Genomic DNA, 20,868 nt, shown 5'->3' with positions numbered 1-20,868 from the left:
GATTAGACTTTATCAGTAAGAAAGACAAAAGGGTCTGCGTGGACATGTCCCTTGCAGTATGGCTCCTTGCACACACGCACACACGCGCACACACACACACACACACACACACACACACACACAGGAGTCTGTTCTCACTCCACCCATGTCCCAAGACTGGGTCCGCCTGCTGGTGGGCTGATTGTGCAACAACCTCTGATCCACGTAAAGCTGGTTACAGCCGTGAAAGGGCATCCCTGACTTACCTCAGATCCATCAGAGGCCTGGGAAAAGCTCAGCAAAACACTCAGACCTCCAGCCATACGTCTCACACAAACAGGCATTTAGAGAGCATTACCGGGTAATGTTGTTAGATATGCATCACACATAATTAGATACACGCAACAAGAACATCTTGTACTGCCCCATCTCAATGTCTCTCAGCCACACAGGACACACATATGCCCCAAATTCCTGCCTGCTCAATGTAGGTCATAGAGCAGAGAAATGGACTGCTGCTGTCATACAACCCGATTTTTTAGAAGGCAATCTCCCAGTTATCCTTTTCTCTCTACCCCATAACTTCAGACGTGCCATCCTCTGTTTCCCTCTCCTCCAGGTCCTGTTATATGAGTTTATTGTTTTGTCAGATGCCTCAGGTGAGTTCAGGTTCAGTTTAAGTTGAGATGTTTTGATGACCAAAGAGTGGAAACAGACACAATCTTAAGCTTCTTTCCACACATCGATTGAAATCTGTACCATGACCAGGGTAGAGTGGAATTCAAACCCCACTTTCACCCTTGACTACTGCTTATTGTTTTAAGATGTACAGGTTTTTACACAACATGTTTAAGAATGAAATAAAATGATCATGTTGGGTTTCAGACTACTAACTTATATAATGGTCTTAAATACACTATTTAGAATAAATACGCTAATCGTAAACCACAGCATTGAGCTGTGCTGGTTGTTTTGTATATAAACATTCTGGTCTGAAACGCCCAAGTTAACTTACCCTTTTTTTCTTCTATCATACATTAAAAAAAATGTTTTCTGTGGTCAAGGTCAGGTTTTTGCTATTTGTATGTGTGAGTGCAAAAGTACAGTACCTTGTTGGTTGTTATGCCTCGCATTCCTGCAGCGTGGTTGTGAGCTTCCTGTGATGTGAGCTTGTGTTTCTTGTGAGGCACGTTCCAAGATACATGAGTGATAATACCGGGATACTGTAAAGTTTCTTTCTGGAGAATCTGTTCTGCTCTACACCTCTCCTAGTACCGCATACTCTAAAGTATGGAGAAAGTGCAGTGCCGATATATCATGGCACATCAGAGTTTAAGCAGTTGTGGGTGTTAGCAGGCTCTCAGATCCTGCTTATCTACAGAGTCCAATATCCATGAGAGACTGGACCTTAGATCCATGGTGGACATAAGAAACAGGGGTTTTAGGTTCATGCTTTGTGCTGTGCCTAAATGATGCCTGTGATCCATCCACCTGTAAAGAGTCATTTTGCATTTTACAGCCGTCTTCTCTGCATTTATATCATTTGTATCTCTCTGACCTCATCACTCACCAGGTGTCCAAGCCAATCATCTCTGACTGACTGAACCTCACACTCCTGATTAGTTGGTCTGATCTTTAACCCTGCAGTCTGGGGATCAGGAAGTGGTTGTCATAGCAACAATGTGACAGTACTTATTGGTCCAGATCCCCGTCTTCAATAAATAGATACAAATTTAGTATGCACCTGATGGTGTTTGTTTTTGTGTGGTTGGGGTGGTAGAGCAAAGATGGCATAAGCATGCAGGGAGAAGCCCGTGGCCCCATGTTGTGTGTAGCAGCTCTTAGTTATTTATTGTTTTAGCTATCAAAAACATCAGTGCGTGTCAGTGACATATCTAACCCTAAATCTGTTTTTGCCATCCCCTTCTCATTTCCTAATGGTTTCAGTTCCCACTCAGGAATGCCAAATTAAGCAGCGCTGATATTGACACAAAAGAGATGTTCTTAATGGAAATCCTCTTTTGGTTTCCTTTAAGGGGATCCAATGTGGCAACAATGGACCCCATTCACCAGATATGGAAAATTACATAACTCCATGTGATGCTGGACAAGAAGCAGTTTACTCAACACATGCACTCATGAATTAGCACGCAACATGAAGTTGCACTAAAATACACACACACATGCACGTATGCACGCATGCGCACAGAGCCGATGCCTGTCAGCGCATTTCTTGAGGAATTTAGAGAGTGTGAGAAAAGCACTTCATGCTCACATCTAAAAGAAACACACATAAGCAGCTGAGTGCAGGTCTGGGGAGACAGAGGGGGGAAGAAAAAAAAACAAAAACAGAGGCTTTTCTAGGGCCCACTATCACAACAAAGACTTTCAATCCCTGTGATTTCAAGACAAAATCCTTTTTACACAAAGAGATTGTTCTCCTACCCAATTTTTTGGTTTCTTAACCTCTGAAACGCCTTTTATGGTCAACACAGTATCATGTTTGTTTAAAAAACACAAGGAACGTAGCATACCATTTCAACAGGTGAGGAGCCACATAAACACCACAGCAATGTAAACACATGCACTGGATTGGCCTGAACCATCGAGGAAGTGAATAAAATGAGTCAAAGCCTAAAAAACATGTAAAACGATGACTATGAACGCACACATCACACACTATACACACAGGTGGAGACTCACAGTGGTGGGACTAGGGAGTGGAGAGGTGTCAGCGGTTACCAGGTTGAGGATGACCTCCATGGCGGGGAGACGCATGCGCACGGCTTTGACTGGAATTTTGTTTGGTCTGTCTGTCTATCTGTTTGTGCGTCCCTCGGGAGACAACCACAGCCGGGAGAGAGGGGAAGAGCGTGGCCCTGGGATAGCCCTCATCACTCAGGATACTTCTCCAAAACAAAGTCCACTTGACTCAAAGTCCACTGGACAAAGGCTCCACTTGACAATGAAGAAGCAGAGCCTCTTGAGAATTACTGTTGGCTTGGTTGTATATCCAGAATCCATAGAGTGCTCAGTCCCTCCAGCAACGCATCGTGACTATTGATAGCCGCAGAATCTAGGCAGACTGTTGCGCTGCTGGTTCACAGAGCGACCGCTGCTCAAAGCCCGTGACCACGCTTCAGTGCTAACACACGCTCCGTAGTGCACAGCAACTGGCAGAGAGCCTATGGAACATACATATTTGCGCTTCGCCAAGCATGACATCCCACAGACAGCGTGCATCAGTGGGACTCCTCTAGAGCAACGGGTCCGTCTGATGCAGGTTTAGGGTGACAGAGCCGAGGAGGTTAATCGGATGAAGACTCGCAGGTTTGGAGGGAGGCAGGGTTAAAAGAAGGAAGAGTTTACTGTGAAGTTAAGTGTTCAAAGAGTCGGTCTGGGATAAAATCCTCAGAGGGAGAAAAGAGAGGCAGAGACCCAGAGGACGGATGTGAGGGGAGCGAGGGAGCAGACAGGAAAAAAAGAGCCCACCAGGAGCTGTCACTGAGAGGGAGACGGAGCGAGAGGGAGCAAAGGAGAGAGGGGTTGTGAGAAAGCTTTGTGAAGGGAGCTGAGGGGGGGGCGGCTTTTCTTCTGTTGGAGTTTCTAGGCCAGCTCAGCTCCAAAACAGTGGCTAGCTCAGGCAGAAAGAAAGGGAGAAAGATTTTGCACTCCCGCCTTTCAATTATCACACAGTTTGATTGTCGCAGCCAATCAGTTCCCTGAGGGATCATGCTGTAATGAATCACCTTTTACTGCCAGTGTGTGCTAAAAAACAGGGTTAGACCAAGGTTTGCTTCTGACTAATAACACATAATGAACTGCCTGAACTGTGCTTAACGTGGTGTTTTTTTTTTCCCCTTCAGTTGTATAAAATGAAAAATGCACATGCAAAGGAGTGGACAGCTTTGGTTTAAGGTGGAGAACAAACTTACCCAAGTAAGAAAAAAAAAACTAGATTACACAGATTACACAGTCATATGATGATTACAAAGCTACTATTCAAAGCTGTGCATATGTGTGCACATATGACTATCGCCAACGGCCTCATCCATGCGTTATTTATCCACTGACTAAAGTGCTTCAACAATGTTTTGGTAATAAATTGCAATTTCACAGCACTGAGATCACAGATGAATTAAAAGAGTGAATCGTGTTTACAGAAAACAGTTCATAGGCACCATTATCTCTAGTCACTAAAGATTTTCAAAATTTCAGATGGAAATCATCTAATTAAACAATCCATTGGATATTTTCATTTTACCTGAGGTCACTATCAAAACTCAGTGGTTAACAGTCTGACCTTGATCACCTTCATTGCAAATTCATATTCAAATGCTCACACAAACACCATTTTCTCTTTTGTTCTCCATGATAGAGTCTTGGTGTTTGTGAGCCATCACTTCCAAAAGTGTACAAACCAATTAGGGAGAAAAAGCAAAGCAGGGAGTGTAGGGGGTAAGGCAGGACAGGGGCTATCAAGGACTTCTGTGCAGAAGCCGACAGGAGGGAGGGGGAGAGGGGAGCATGAATACAGGCTTTAATGAGAGAGCAGGAGGAGTTAGGGGACCGGGAAAGAGAGGGTAGGATTTAGGGAAAAGGCTGCTTATATAAGAATAAACCCAGCTTGCTTGGAAGTGGAAGTGTGTGACATGTAGTTTTGACCCCAGTACTGAATCAAAGGGACACATGGCAGCCTCAGTTTAAAGTCTGAGCCCAGTTGTATTCCAAAAGAAAGTCCGTTATTCCAAAGCTGCACATCACTAAAGCTACATTCCTTTCTCAGATCTTAGTAGCGACTGGCTAGTTTCAAACTAGTGATTTTATGAATCAGGTTACTCCATTAGCATTTACCAAATGGCTTATCTGGTATCTTAGTTGCTAGAAAACATGCAGCATCATCTAATCAAAAGCAATCAACTACATGAAACAGGAAGTCAATCTAGAATCGCAAGCTGAAACATAACTGCTGAAAATCAAGTTTTAGAGTGCAAACAATATTTTAAACCTAAGAGCCAATCCTCTGTAACTGTAGGTATACCTTTGCTGCATACACATGTATGCATGTATAAAATATGTGTATTTCAGTTTGTGCTATTCGTGAAAGAGAAACATTTAATTAATGGGAAGCTAATTTTACAAACGCCATTTGGCATTTAGCTTAATCTAATGTCACTGGTATTATATTCTGAAATACAGAGGTTGTCATGTGTAATTTAAAGTCTTCCGAGTTTACGTCATTGTTAAACAGAATTTAGGTTAACAATTTGGGTCCGAAATGTTGACCATGACACCTCTTTTTTACAATCTACACTGAAAACAAAATTAGCAACGTCAGATGTATTTTTGTCAGCTAATCTATAAAGCGATTTCATATAGCTAGGTAAACTTGGCAGTTAGTAGGGGTAAATATTTAGTAACAATTAACCTCTATGTATGAACTAGTTTGTGTGGTGCAAGCTGTTATCAATTTAGAGATGGGTAAATCTCCACTTAACGAACACTTCAATTATAATAAAGTTATGTTTAACCATAAGAACAGCTGGCACGACTAGTTCCTGGACTGGAGTTATAATACAGTTAACTAACAAAGCTAAAATCATCATACGGTATTTTTTTTTTTTTACAGATGACCCAACTGTCAATCAGTAGTCACTTCCCACACTGGATCTTCTGACTAACAGGTCCCTTTCAGACATGAAAGCATTACATTCATTCTTTGCCTTGCTCTAAGTGTCATTCCAGCCTGAGGTCCAAGTCTCCCATGGAGGCTTTGTGGCCTCCAGCAGCTCCTGTCAGTCCAGCGATACTCAGGGTGACTCAAGGCATCTTTACACCCTCTCTGGTAGCATGCCTTAATAACATACCTCAAATAGCATAGTGGCTCCGCAATGACACATTCACAGAGAGGGGTATATTCATGCCCTGACAAGTGACTGATGCTCAAAAACAAAATAGAAAATGGATATGTTGGCTTCAAGGGCTGTTTTACATTATTAGTGCCACATTAGCTGGTCAAAGCTGGGGTAACAGCTGTGACCTCTCGGAAGTGTTATTTACATCAGCTGATATTAATGTTGGCTACATCTTAACTAAGATGGTAACTGAATTTATTGGCAAAATGATTTATTGCTGCAATGTGGTATGCAAATTAAATCAGAAAATTAAAATAGAAATTCAACACAAATGAAATGCGATTTCTCAGACACAGCGGCCCATTTTCTAATACAAGATTTGGAGTGACTATGCATTCTGTTACTGACCACATTATTATTAGATGTCATGTTTTGTGACAACAGAGGTGAATGGAGAAATTTTCTACAGCGACACATCTGGGATTTCAATTGTGTCCCAGTCCTGAAAACATTCGAATAAGAATTGCATTGCACTGGCAATTAAGTTCGTTTTTAGCATTTACAATAGAGGAGTATTTATGTGCGAGTATGTGAGAATATCAAGAATATTTGAGATCCTTTGGTAGTGTCTCATTTAATGGGTTTGAGACAGATGTGCTTTGCAGACAAAACAATGACCCAGTTTGATGAATACATGACATTACAATCTCTCTCTCTCCCCCTCTCTCTCTTTGTCTGTCTGTCTCTCTCTCCCACTTACACTTTACGCATGCGTTAAGAGGACATGACCTGCTGAACTGGTGATGTATGTGGCCAATCCGGAGCAGGCATGCTTATCTAGTTATACAGTCAGACACACCCTGCGGTAGGACTTATTAGGCTTAGTAGACTTTTATTGTATCAAATAATCTATAGTTTATAGCTCCTACGACAATGATAAGAAGACAGAATGTATATGATATCCACGTAAAAATCACTGTTTAAAACACCACTTGCACAGTATTGCATTAAACATTTTTTTGGAGTAACATTAAACTTTGAAGGCCAGTTACTCATAAGCGCGCTTCATTATTCTTATTCAATTTGTTGGAAATGTTTCCATCTCATTCTCATCTCTGCATTTTTCTATAAGACATAGATGAAGTATATATGCTTGAGTACAAACAATTATGATAAATAGCTTTAGGCACCTACTCACCCACTCTCGTAATAAATTGCAATTCTAAGGTCCAGTTCACCTGCATTTTACTTTGAACATTTTGGAACAAAACAATGTCATTATTTTACATGAGAACATACACATACTTACCCTACAATATGCACTAAAACAACTAACAATGCACCTAAGAAGAGGACAATGATGCATCAGTTGTACAGCTTCAATATTGTTATGGAAAATTAAGAGTGACGGACCTGAACTAATGTGTTTTTAATCATTTCTGTGCCTGTCTATTTTATGTGTGGGAAGATGCAAAAAAAAATCCAAATACTGATGAAAACCATGTATTTTGAATAGAGAGCTCAAATTAAGATACAGTAAATATACATTTTAGAGAATGCATGGCACTTGTTAAGGATGCTAATGTGAGCATTATTTCAATTATAGCTGCTTCCAACGTCGACTGCTCCCGGCTATCAGAATGTGGCAGTTTACTTATTTCTATGACAGCGGCGAGCTTCACCCATTGCCCATCCCATTAAATATGAGCGCTTCTACACTCTATACGTGTTGCCATCCTTTTGCATCAAACTACTGCAGTAAAGTTAATCAAAAATCAGATGTTTTACAGATAATATCTTTCTTGTTTCTGGTTAGATAACAGATGTACTTATTGAATGGGCAGTGTTAAAGTGGACAGTGGTCTGACTAATGAGCTCACACAAGAAGGCTCAGAGAACAACTTGTACAGAGATGTTTCCTCAGTCCGTGGACAGAGGCAGCAAGATTCTCATAATACATAATACTCATTGTCATTCGGAGGACAGTGCCTGGTGCTGAACTGAGGCCAGGCGGGTGCTGCACAGCCAAAAAAGTTCTGGAAGCATCCAGAAGAGAAAGGGAAGAGACTGGATTTGACATAACGACGGACGGAGAAAGAATGAATTAAGCATTATAAACAGGGAGCCATATAGATCGTGAGAGTAACACAATAAAACTTGAAGCTAAGTTAAGTGTGAGAGCTTTTAAAATTGGGACTTCATGATGTTATAAGGTTTAAGATTATACATGTAAGTGTAGATTTAACTAAACCATGAGTTTCCTGTGCTGACGCCACAGTCCCCTCCATGTGATCGTAAATTGCTTTGGGTTATGCTGTGGCATGGTTTGGGGGTGTGAGAGGTTACGTAAAGGCAGAAGAGCGAGAGCTTTGTCTGCACGGACCAGGGGTAATTCAAGCCTGAGAGGGGAGACAACCATGACTCGGGCCTCAGGCCTAGTTGAACAACACTTTCCCCATAAAAAGAAGCCCCCTGTCCAACTCTGGCTGTCCTGTCCTCCCTAGTCTAAGCTCTGGTATGATCAATGGCCCTATTAGCTGTTACATAAATTACTGGGCACTTTATACACAGGGGCCATTATGACTGACGAGGTCATAGAGTGTGAAAAATCTTAGTAGCCAGCCCAATACTGGCATCTCCAAGAGCCAGGCAGGAAGGAAAACAAACAAACGACAATACCAACAACCCAAACAATTAATTGTTGTTGGTCTTATTGCCTGTCTGGATGCCTAGATAACGATGAACAGCTCTAGTTCTACGTCAGAGAAGTAAGGATGTCTGCGCCATTGATAAGTATTCATATATTTAAAATGTTGGTTCACCCAAATCATGAAAAAACATATTTTCTCACTCACCACTTGTGGTATCTGGCTATGCAGATAGATTCTGTCCAATTTGCTGACTTGGATTTTCATTTTTGGTGCTCAAAGCATTAAAGAACGACATTTGTATAACTTGACGGCAATATGCCTTTCTAGAAAAAAAAATATGCCAGGTCACCCTGGAGAATCCAAAAAGCTTGGCGTAAACTGTTTTCACACCACTTTCTACTAAACAAATAGACAGTGTAAAAACCCCACAGCTGATCTATAGCAAGTACAGCTGTTTGCATGTCAGTGTTCATGAATATACAGCACATGTACAGTATGAATATTTGCTAAGGTAAAAAATAATGTTACTGCCTGTATGTTTTGAAAGGGTAGCGGAAGGCACATCCATACGACCTGCTAATTTTCCTACAACAGAGCTAGTAGAGCCAATAAATCTTACATATTGGCTATAAAATAACAACAACGTCAAGTGCAGAAATGCCAAAGAAAGATTTGGAGTAATTTAGAGGTTATTTATGTCTCACTCCACATGCGTCATGATCACAGTTATCTAAATAAAGAAACCAATGGATAATGTGTTTGTTTCTGTTATTTTCTTGTGTGAAAATGATCTATAATGTAACAGTAGCTAGAACTGCGACTATAATGTGCTAATGTGATGGAGTTATATGTGTGATATGCATGTAAACAGTGAGAGCACACAGGGTGGGACAAAGTGTGTATATGCAGCAAAGCAGCGTGTGGGTACGTGAAGGAGAAACAATGTTTGTCCATTTGTGGTAGTTGGTATTTGTTAAAGCTGCTTCTGTTTACACTCAGCCCATCCTGGTTATGCAACATGGACATAGAAAAGACGCTGGACCAAAAATGCAGAGTTGGTCTGGCTGGACGCTGTACAATACCCAGAGTACCATGGGGCAGTATGCGGGCCTAAACACAGTGCCAGCCTATTCATAAGCAGGAAGATGAACAATCTAGAACAAACAGTCCCAGCTTTTTGGCCCTGAAAGATTATTTGGTCTGGCCCCCTCTCAGTTTTCTTGTTCTCTCCAAACCCCATAGCACACATTGTGGCCCCACGTTGACCTCCCTACCCACTTTGAAACAGACTTACTGGATGGGTACCGTTTGGGACGTTTTAGCAATGCCACTGTGTGAATCAGGCCAATGGGAAGCAGGAGATTTCATAACAGGAGGACAGATAATGAAGACTGACATTTGGCTAATAGTGCTCATCAGTGTTTGATGGCTTTTATCTAATGAAAATCTTTGTGAACATTCTCTCATTCAGATTATCTAACAGTGCAAAGGAGACTCTCTCATGTACTCAGTAACTTCAAAAGCTATTTACTACTCACAATTATACTGGCTTAAGACATACACACGGGTTTATTCTTGGGCTTCACCCCATAGAATCAACCTCATTGATGAGTTGAGGCCGGATCAATGGTCCTTATAACGATACGAAATTGTCACAGTCCATATCACATTCTCTTGCACAAGGCTCAGTGAAGCGTAGAGACTATTACAAAAATACAACCAGCCAATTTACTGAGTCTACAATTATTACAACCAACTACAGCCTGAATCCACAAGGGGGAGCTAGAGCACATAACATGCTACACAATACCTGTCATCTGCTGTATAGACAACTGACTCTGTTACTGGTCTGTTTTTCACTGCAACCATTTCCTGACAGGTTTCCTGTCAATAACCTTTATTTTGTACAGCATTCTTTCATTATCACTCCTCCTACAGACAGACATGCAGCCCTTTGCGTAACATAATTCAGACCTGATGTGGCAGCCGCATCAAGGCACACAGGTGCTTTTTGGGCTGAAAAGGGAGGAAGGGGGGATATGTCACGTAGACGAACACCAGAAATGACGAGAGTGAGGGCAAAATGGTGCAACCCTTGTGGTTATTTAATACTCCAAGACAGGAGTTCATAGGAAGAGATTAGAAAAGCGGCAGTTAAGGGCAGATAATGTTAAATCATGAAGGAAGTGCAGTTATGTCTGTGTTTAAAAAAAAAACCCTATGTGTGGATTGTATTATTTGCCTGAACAACAACACAAACATTACAATGTTGTTTAAGTGCTAAAGAGGTACATTTCCATAGTGGAAGTGAGCCTTTCCTTGGCTCCAGCCCCCCTGTGACCCTGAAGGATAAGCGATATAGATAATGGATGGATGGAGGTGAGCCTTTCCGATGGTATGGAAAAAGTTTGAAAAAAAAAAAAGATTCCTGGGATTCCTGCTGGCTGACACACATGAGAATGAGAGTAATGGCTTTGGTTATTAGTGGAGAGAAAATATGATGATATTTCCCAAGAGGTTGGAATCAGATTTGAATTGTGTGTGCATGTGTGTTGTAAGTGGGTCAGTGGAGCAGAGCTGAGCTCAGCGATCTATAGCCTCATCCATAATTCATCAGTCATACAATTGATAGAGACTGAGCAGGGAGTGGCAGGGATGCAGCGCATGCCCTCTCTGAGTCTGTCTGCCTGTTTTCTCCTCTCCCTCTCTCAGAATGAGCAATTTCCCGTTGACAACAATCTACTGATCAGCATGAGTAAAGAGAGGAAAACCAAATACATCAATTTCATAAAAGGTGCACAGTTGTGTATTATTACAGCACACGTAAAGGAGGTTAATTTCAGGCCAGATAGTGACAGCTGCCTCAGTAAAATCACGCACTGTAGACCGACAAAACCCAGTCAGAGGAAAGTGTCTGAGGAACAGACATGTGGGTCAAGGTTGACAAGAACATCCTCAGTGACTGAGTAACCAAGTATGTGGCAATCCTGCAACGGCTGAGAAAACAGCACAGATACACGTGCATGCCCACACTAATGTCCTCTTTCACACACATCAGTCTAAAGAGGAAGGACCAGCTGCAGGCCAAAAATAAATACACAAAGGACGACCCATAGTGACTCACTGCTGACATGAACACATAAATGCACATGACCTCTTGCACAGACGTGCAACACAAACTTAAAAATATGCATTCAGGCTACAAGTGCAACCCCCTGTATCTGTTATAATAACCACTTAAAGCATAACCACAATAGTTTTAAGTTATTTCCCGGAAAAATCGATCAGCTGAAACCTATTACTTCTCCTTTTCCCAAGATATATTAATACATGTAAATGCCCTTGAAAAGCGAACTTGACCAGCACTGGTTCAGACATCTGTCTATTAATAGCAGGCAGTGAACTGCAGCAGACTCGCTTCCTCATTCAGACCCAGATTAGAAACCTATAAAACTTGGCAGAGAGGGAAGAATGAAATCCAAATTGCAGTTTTTTTTCTTCCTCTCTTTCGCCATGACTCCATCCCTCCTGCTGATCAACACCCACCCACCAACCCTTACATACATATACACACACCTACATTTATCTTTCAAACATTCCTCTGCCCCATCTTTCTTCTGAGCCCTTGTCTTAGTCCTTCCTTTCACACAATCACGCCCAGTTGCTGTGAAGCCGTGATGTGTGTTTGTATGAATGTGTGTGGAGTAGCATAACGTGCTCCCACTGTTGTGAATGCTAATAGCAACTAGCACTGGATAAGGGCGTTGGCCTATATGTATAATCACATATGAATATTCAACAGCCTAATTAAACAGGCAAGGGCTAAGCTTCAAAGGGAGCACAAACAGTTGGGTGGAGAGTTCAAGCACACACAAAGACGCACGCACACACACACACACACACACACACACACACACACACACACACACACACACACAAGCACACCTGCACACAAATGATAAGCATCTGATTCAAGGCTACTCTCCAGATTTTACATGCTACAACAAAACATTTACATTGCATCTATTTGTTTTGTTCACTCTCTTTGAAGTGGAAGACAAGAATACCCCTGAGGTCTGTTAACTATCAAGCACAAACTTTGCTTTACTGACACTGCCACACAGTTCACAACTCTCTTTGTATGTCATTCAGAGGTCTTTGAGTGATTTAAATATGCGTCACAAGAGGAACAGGAAACAGCGGTGTGACTTCAGCATTGAGATCTAAGCTATGGGGGTGTCATTCCTGCATGTTTCCTGTGTGGCACTGGAATTGCAAATACTTTGACGAAAGAGAAAGATTAATTACAAGGTTTAGGACAAAGACTATTTCGCACATACGCGGCAAATTGCACAGGAGTATGATTTTAAAAGACACTCTCCCCTATCTAAAAGGTTGCTATTCCACCAGATAGGCTGATGAGGTGGCTGCGACATCAGACGCTGAACCTGCGAGCATTCAGCTGGGTAAAGCCGCCACGGCCCTCTTTGAACATCACCCTGTTACCATGGAGATGGGCGACCAGCTCCACTGTCTGAGCACTGGACACAGATGAGAGGGAGAGAGATGAAGAGAGGGTGAGAGATGAAGAAAGACTGTGTCTAAGACGTGAAGTAAGACAAACAGTGGGAAGGTTAAGGGTAGAGAGAAGGAAGACAGAGTTGAAGAAGAGAGGGACCGATTGAGATCCTTGTTCAGTGAGAAAAAAAAACGTCCTGTTTGATTTCAGATCCTGGGTGAAGCCGCATATGCTCTCTCACAAATGTACAAACATATGCAACAGTATTAACACAAATACATACAGGCAGGTGACAAACTGAAGGAAAAACATGATGTAATGTGTGTAGAGCAAATGCACATGTGCTCTCTAACACCACCATCATAAAAACAATTGCAAACAAAAGGTGGTGCCTCATGGTGGCCCAACACCTTGCTTGACTTACCACACATCTGAGTCCAAACACACAGAGCTCACACACAAACCCACTGGAAACAAGTAATATGATAGAGAGAGCAGAGAATGGGGCATGATGAAGGGCCAGAACAGGAGATCCATTGTGTTTAATTCACAGTCAATACTGGTGTTTGTTCTTCTGATCAATGACTGGCCCCGTCACACATACACCCACACGTGTACCCTCTCTATAGAATACACATTGACTACCACACAAACACACCACTGTGGTTTATTGGACCAACTGGCTGTAGGGAGAGAAGTAGGCAAGGTAGTATTTGAACTTATAATGAAAAAGGTGAACGAAAGACGAGGAGTTTCTCCTTTGTCTGAGACGAGGGATAGACGATGTGTGAAAAGACAGGGAGGGAAAACGACTAAAGGGTAGATAAAGAGGCAAGGACAAGAGAGGGGGGAAGGTTACTCAGTAGAGAGAGGAGATTAAAATATTTGAGAAGAGCAAAATTTTCAGTATAAACCGCAAGCCACAAGTTAGCGAAACCCATTAGCAGCTTTACGATGCTTCCTCATGACTGTAACACTGTAATAAGTTCTCAATAACTCTAGGCCACAGACAGCCATGATGGTGCCCTGACAACAGCAACACACACTGTTTCTGAAAGACACTTTGCTACGGGCTGGTAGTTGGTAAACACAGCAACTCTCTCTCACTGCTGACAGTCAATCGAAACTCAGTTGTTTGATTATACACAGGTGTGACAGTGTTAACTATGACCAGAGGGCAATCTGCCGTGGCAGTGTTTTGATATGACTTGATAGTTATCAAATGCATGTCCAGCCCTGGTTGTGCATCAGTGAATGTGACCTAGCGATACACCCCGCTTGTCTTTTGCTGCTTTTCAAACAACTCAGTGTCACTAAAATAGTTCCCACACGAGCCGCGGTGTCCTGCTGCAAAGGGCAAAAACGCTTTCATCAACACAGTGCCAGTAGCCTGGGGAGGTGAGAGACGACGAGAGCGCAGTGATGAGGATGTTAAACTAGCAGGGACGGAACAAGCCCCAGGGGACCAGGTGATGTGCGCCGCCACCCACTGACACTTCTCCTCACTGCTCTCTTACAGGACAGCACTGGTGAAATTACAAAAGAGGAACAAAACTCCAAACTGTAGAACTGAAAATTAATTACTTTTGTTACAAATCCTATTTGTGGCAAGTGTAGTATAAATACATGGTTAAAATCTGATAGTAAAAAGCAAATCCCTCGTACAAAACATGGCCTTATAAAGCAAACATCGTTTGATTAAAGGCCTAAAAATCCCAACTTCGTGTAAATACAATTTATCTATTTAAACAATGTGTTTTCTTCCTATTTTATGACAGAGAATTAAGCAATTACATTTCTTTTTTGTTCTCTCTTGAAAATAATAATTATTATGTCATTATGGACAGTGTTTTTAATTTTTCTCTAATTCATCCCAATTACAATTCATCAGCCCAAATTACAATTCATTAGTTCCAATCTTTAATGCGTTCAATCCAAAGGCCATAACAAACATAATCGAGTTAACTGTGGCAAGCCTCTCTGAGCAGGCCCCTCCCTGCAGGAGCCTGGTGGGTGGGGTTGGGTCGTCTGGGAGATTCCTCTCACCTGGTCTGACTATTTAACCTGGCAGCACCCAGTCTCTCTCTTTCTCTCTCTCTCTCCTGACTTTCCCTCTGTTTGGTTTTGTAGTATTTAGTTTGTCTTTACCTTTTTTTTTTTGTTTTTAGCTATGTAAAATAAGCTTGTTTTTAGTTACACTTCATGTGTGGTCTCCTGTCCTTTGTCCAGATTGTAACGCAACGATACAGATGTTATTATTTGATTTTAAGAAGTTACAACTACATGAAATCAGCTGAAGACAGGATAAAGAAAAATGTACATGTTTAGATGAGATATTGTTTTGCAATGTATAGGATGCTCAGCTCAGAATAAATAAAATAAGTTTTAAAAATTCCAAAAGCATTTAACTTGAAGCCACATCGCTGAGAGCATTTTCAGTCTGCGTACAGCTGCATGATGCCAGTTCAGCTGGATGTTGCTCCTCTTGAGCTGGTTATGGATTGGTGCTGGAGAACAGCAGGAAGTTATCTCTGATATAGAAATCCAAATATGAGCCAAAACAAGAAGACAAAGGATGAACAGGAAGACAGGTGGACGTGGCCCGAGGTAAAGAGACGGGGTCAACTACATAAGGGAGACGAGGTTAGTGAACATTTGTAGACAGGCCCTAGAGGAGGATATGCTCTCCAAAAACAAACAAAGCTTTAGTCTCTCTCATACCAAAAAAAATTGCATGAGAGGACTAGCCTCAAGACTTGGCGTCTGTTTTATCTCAACTCAGTAGCACAGATCCCACCAGAGCCAACTTCCTGGCTCTTTCCCAGCTCCTTTCTTAAACAAGTCTCCCATCCTGACACTAAACATTTTGCACCTTGCAGCCCTTCACTTCCTCTGTCTTTTTATCTCACCCATCCCAGTGGAGAGAGAAGAAAAAGTCCAGACTGGATCGCCCATCATCAGTCTAGGATCAGGCCTTCCAGTCTCAGAGTGAGACTGTGACTCTCTGTCTGCCCATGTGTGCGCATTTGTTCATGTACATGTTGATGCTTCCAGGCATATCAACATCCATCAACACCATTACACAGAGCTTAAGATGAATAGGGAAAATGTGGTCAATCAATTAATCAGCTGCTACTAGTCATTAATCACACAGGCTGGGCACCAGCTGCAGAACAGAGGACTCTTAACAGACCTAATCCAGAGTTCGAATACAGCCCCTCTGGTGTCTTTAGCAGCATGACCACCAGGGGACAGATGTATCAAAATCATGGACAGTAAAGCACAGTAAACTAGGCTGTTATAGCAAATGAGTCATAAATGCTCCCCAATCAGCAATAATCAAACATGACATTTACAATTGTTACATCCCTTGGCAACGGCTCCGATCAACCTTATAGGTTGCCGCTATTACTGCTGTAGGACGAGTTACTGTTTAACAAGAGTTAAGATAAAGGGCACAGACAGACCACTCAGTTACAGTATGGATCGAAGCACCTCAAGGTGAATGAAAAATCTCTGTATATCAAAAAAAGTTAATATGCAAACAAAGTGCAAACAATGCTTTCTCCCAAGTTGCCAGCTGGCTAATATATTAGTGTACACATTGTTTCTGCAACTGAAAACAGAGTCCGTTTTTCACATTTTCACTGATCAAGCAGCTAAAACACAAGTTCTTGACGCAAAATTAAAAGCCTGGAAAAAAGAAAGACAGACAGGTGGAAAAAGATGCAAAACCATCTCACAAGGCAGTAGCAATTAAGGTAACTGGAGATGGGAAGACACAGACATGGCTTTAATGACTGAACAAGCCTGTGTGTTTCAAGCTTACCTTGGAGTACTGTCTACGAAGACTGAAGCGCTGCACCATCCTGACTGACTGACTAATGTACCCACAGCTGGAACCCCTGTTCTACTCCTCTGCACTGATATCCCTCTAAAGTACACACTGCCTCACATAGTGAACTCTACATTCACACACACACACACTGAAGGCACACACACACCGTCTTCCCCTCTCCAAACATCCATGTGCACACACATTTCAAGTCCACGCCGCTTTCGTCTACAATGCAAACACAAGTGAAGAGAGAGAGAGAGAGAGAGAGAGAGAGGGAGGTGAAAAAGGGAGGGAGAGCAAGCAGAAATAAAGGGAGCTCAGCTGTGTTGCCCTCTACACATATTCACAGTGATCCCCGGAGTTCTGTCTCTTTCTCGCACAGACACAGTCACTCACACAAGATGCTCACACCACATGGCCGTCAACACACAAATGATTACCAGCACACACAAACACACACACAGTGAGAAGACAAAAATGAGGTCTTACACACATACACACCCTGCCACATCCTCCCTCTAAACACATTCACACAGCACACATCACACACAGCTACTGCTCAGCTCTCACTTATCTAGGACGAGGCAAGGTTGCCTCCTGCTTCCTGTCAGTGAGCCGAAGGGTGGGGTGAGGAGGGGGTGGTGGTAGAGATGGGGGAGGAGGAAGGACCAGCTGACTGTCTATACTAACTCTCTCCAGGGACACTGGGAGGGGGACATGGAGGGAAAGAGAGAAAAAAAGAGGAAGAAAAGGCAAGGGGAGAGCAGGAGGGCAATTGTTGAGAAGAGAAAAAAAAGGAATTGAAAAGGAAGAAAGACAAAAAGATTCATAACTCCTGATACAAACTCAAATTTACAAGCTATGCAACCCTAGACCTCCAGTAACAGCAGGGTGTCACACACCTCCAAGGTCGACCTTGCTGTTACTATGGCAACCCAAGCAGGGCGTAGTTCTAGGCAGCTTGCAGCAAGTTTCAGGGTAACCACGGCGACCGCTCTCATGACCTGAATGACATTGCTGAGCTGCTGCATGGAGACAGGGCCGAGATGTGACGAGACGAGAGGCAGGTTATCATCTCCGCCCAGGGCGAGCAACAGACCACAGCAAGGTTGATGGTCGTCAATCAAAGCTGCAAGACTAATGGAGCACAGATGTCTGGCTCTCAGCCCCGCTCCGTCATCTCAGGTGAGGTCATTCACACAGGATACTTGATTTTCCAGATGAAGTAAGAGGGAAAGGGGTATATCAAATTTAGCTCAGAGATTAAAGCTGTCAGTTAACATGAATATCAACACCCACTGGTCTAGACGTACTGCCCGCCACTGGATTGACGGCCAGCCATCACTCCATCTGTGACACACTGACACTGAGCAAAGCTTATTTCATTAACCCAAAGATCAGTCTACTCTATACCAACATTAGCTCATAATGCAAACACAGCCTCCATATGAACCAAGCCCAGCGCCCTCACAGCAGGTTAGCTGGTCTGACAGTGACCCCTGGTGGCAGACAGGACACACTGATGTCTGAGATGCCCAAGGTGGTTAAAAATTTGTACTTGAGGTAAAAGATTGTGAAAGACTGATCTCCAATCAAATATATTTCAAATAGAATAATACATGACTGGATCACTGTCAGAGCAGAACACAAATAAAAGAAATGTTTTTTTCACCATAGTCAGGTGTCCATACCTATAATAAAACAATTTTCATTCCTCCAGTTTATTCTGGCCAAACAAAAATCCTTTCCTAATGTGCTTCTAAAGGATGTGATGAGAGTCCAATCTTTGTTTGATGCAAAAATATATTCCAAAGCTTATCTGAAGTTATTATGAGGCTTCAGAAGCAAGTTTAGGAGGGGACCTCTTCATGGCTGATATGAACAAGAATTATTATGGAACGCAAAACCAATTTTAATGTTTATATGAGCATCTGACTATTATTATAAGACAGATTCTGGTATGTAATACTGTGTATCTGTACGAGTGTGCATGCATGTGTTTGTGTGTTTGCTTTACCAGCAAGCTGCATCAAGGATATCTGGCCTCAACCAGGATTAATGATGTTTGGTCATAAAAAGTATCGTTATACTTGATCAATAGTCAGCACTGGGTAAAATGAGACAGCAGTAAAGACGCTCTCCCTGCATTCATAGCTCATGCAGCAGGTTGCTGAATGTTACATCAGCAGCAAGGTGAACCTCAGCTTTTGATTGACAGTTCACTTACAAACAAGGCCTGACACCAGCAAAAGGGTAAGAGAGACACATCGATCAGACTGTCTGGTGATAATATGATTCCAGACTGCTGTCACTTACCCTGTCTGTCTCCTCCGTGGACTGGTACCCCGATGAGAGCACCACATCGCCGCAAGTGTATCCAGGTGTGGGGCTGCTGGGCGTAGTGTCAGTGGTGGAGGAGGAGCGTGGGCGGCTCGTATGCTGCTGTGGATCGTGGGTGTTGCGGCGGTGCGGGGCCTGTGGGCTACCTCTCAGGAGAGGATCGCGGTCTCCCGACCCGGATCCCTTACTGCGGCGGCTCTGCAGGCTGGTCCCACGCCTCATCATGCCTGCAGCGGCTGAGCCCTGCCCAGCTGCAGAGGGAACCACAGGAGCAGAGAGGCGGTCAGATTCAGGACAGCAGGTCCCTGGGGTGTCCTCAGGGGAAGAGGGGGAGACGCCACCAGCTGACACTACAGAGGAAGATGAGGAGGAAGACGAGGAGGGGATGGTGGAGCGAGAGAGGGAGAGACGTTTGCGCTGCTGCTGGAACAGCTGTTTCAGTCCCTGGCCAAGAACCCCCATGCTCTCCCTGGCGTTTTGGCTCATCTTACTGAAGGAGGGGTGCTCTGACTGGGATGAGGCCCTCTTCAACCCTGGGCCTTGTGACCTCCCTGCCTCTCTCCTAGCTCCAGGGCCCACCCCCTCCTGCTCCCTTTGACTATCATCCCCCTGCTGCATATGGCCCTGCTGACCTCTCATGAAAAGCAGGGAGAAACTGTCCAATAATACAGTCTGCAACACTTCCCTCTCCACATGCAGAGGGTCAGACCGGGGCAATGACTGGAGGACAGACTAGAAAACAGTAGAGCACAGTAGGGAACAGTGGAAGTGGAAGTGGAGATGGGACTGTCTGATGAAGGGTTGGATCGGCTCAGTGAAGGTCAGAGGGATGAATCCAAAGAGGGAGCATGCATCTTTGATTCAGGAACAAGTAGCCATGCTGCTCTAGCACACAGAGAGAGATGGATTATGAGAGGCTGGAATGATGCCTAGATCCAGTGACATGCAATCACTAATTTTCACTTGTGCATCTTTGAAATTTTATGCAAATTGGCAGAACATGTGGATGCACAATAACCACACTGGTGTTTACAGTCTGCAGGCTAGACTACATTAATCTGTATTGATGTACCTAAATGAATGAGCGACTTTGTAATTGAAGTTTACAAATAATATAAGATAAATACTATATCACCAGTTGAAGATGGTATCAGACAGGCTGCCTCAATGACAGCTGTGGCCTGTTTTTCATGAGCAAATACGCAAATAAGTAATAAAAGGAAAAAAAAAGCTGGATCCAAGTTAGCATGATACAAAGATCACAAAATGATGCATAAATTAATTCAAAAGTAAGCAGGCACATGCTGGCAAAAAAATAAACAGCCAGCCGGAGGATGGAGTCAGAAAGGTACAAGAGGCTCGGAGAATAAAGGAAAGGATGCAGAGAGGAGTAGGGATGAGAGAGGTGAAGAGATAATGACTCACATGAGAAGAGGAAAAACCCACCTACCATCAGCCCAACTGTCAGCCTAGTGTGACTCACTCTTGTGGATTACCTGTGAGGGGCGTGGATAGATGGAGGGTGCCGAGAGAGAGAAAAGAAAAACAGAGAATCATTTTTTTTATTCAAAACTTTAATCTTCACTGACCTCAATATACTCACACAATCAAAAACATCATACTCTTTGCAATTAATAATAATTTTCACTGTGAACTGTGAATGTGATGGGAATATTGAACAGAACA

At 43.0% G+C, this 20,868-nt stretch overlaps 1 protein-coding gene across 5 annotated transcripts in view; it reads right to left on the bottom strand.

Moving 5' to 3' along the window:
* The window catches only part of tmcc1a (transmembrane and coiled-coil domain family 1a), a 41,122-nt gene that overhangs the window by 10,413 nt on the left and 9,841 nt on the right, over positions 1-20,868 (bottom strand). The window contains exons 3-4 of one of the 5 annotated variants that reach the window (XM_070839511.1): positions 20,608-20,678; positions 19,159-19,433 (exon numbers count right to left, since the gene is read on the bottom strand). In XM_070839511.1, the coding sequence (XP_070695612.1) occupies positions 19,159-19,433; positions 20,608-20,635 (303 nt within the window). In that variant the 5' untranslated portion in view covers positions 20,636-20,678. Of the gene's footprint in view, positions 1-16,833; positions 16,961-19,158; positions 19,910-20,607; positions 20,679-20,868 lie in introns of those variants that run through there. The other 4 variants (XM_070839512.1, XM_070839513.1, XM_070839509.1 and 1 more) reach the window with 4 other exon arrangements.

Source organism: Pempheris klunzingeri, chromosome 11 (genome assembly GCF_042242105.1).
Source record: "Pempheris klunzingeri isolate RE-2024b chromosome 11, fPemKlu1.hap1, whole genome shotgun sequence".
Lineage (NCBI taxonomy): Eukaryota > Metazoa > Chordata > Actinopteri > Acropomatiformes > Pempheridae > Pempheris > Pempheris klunzingeri.
This window is presented reverse-complemented; position numbering and strand designations above follow the sequence as displayed.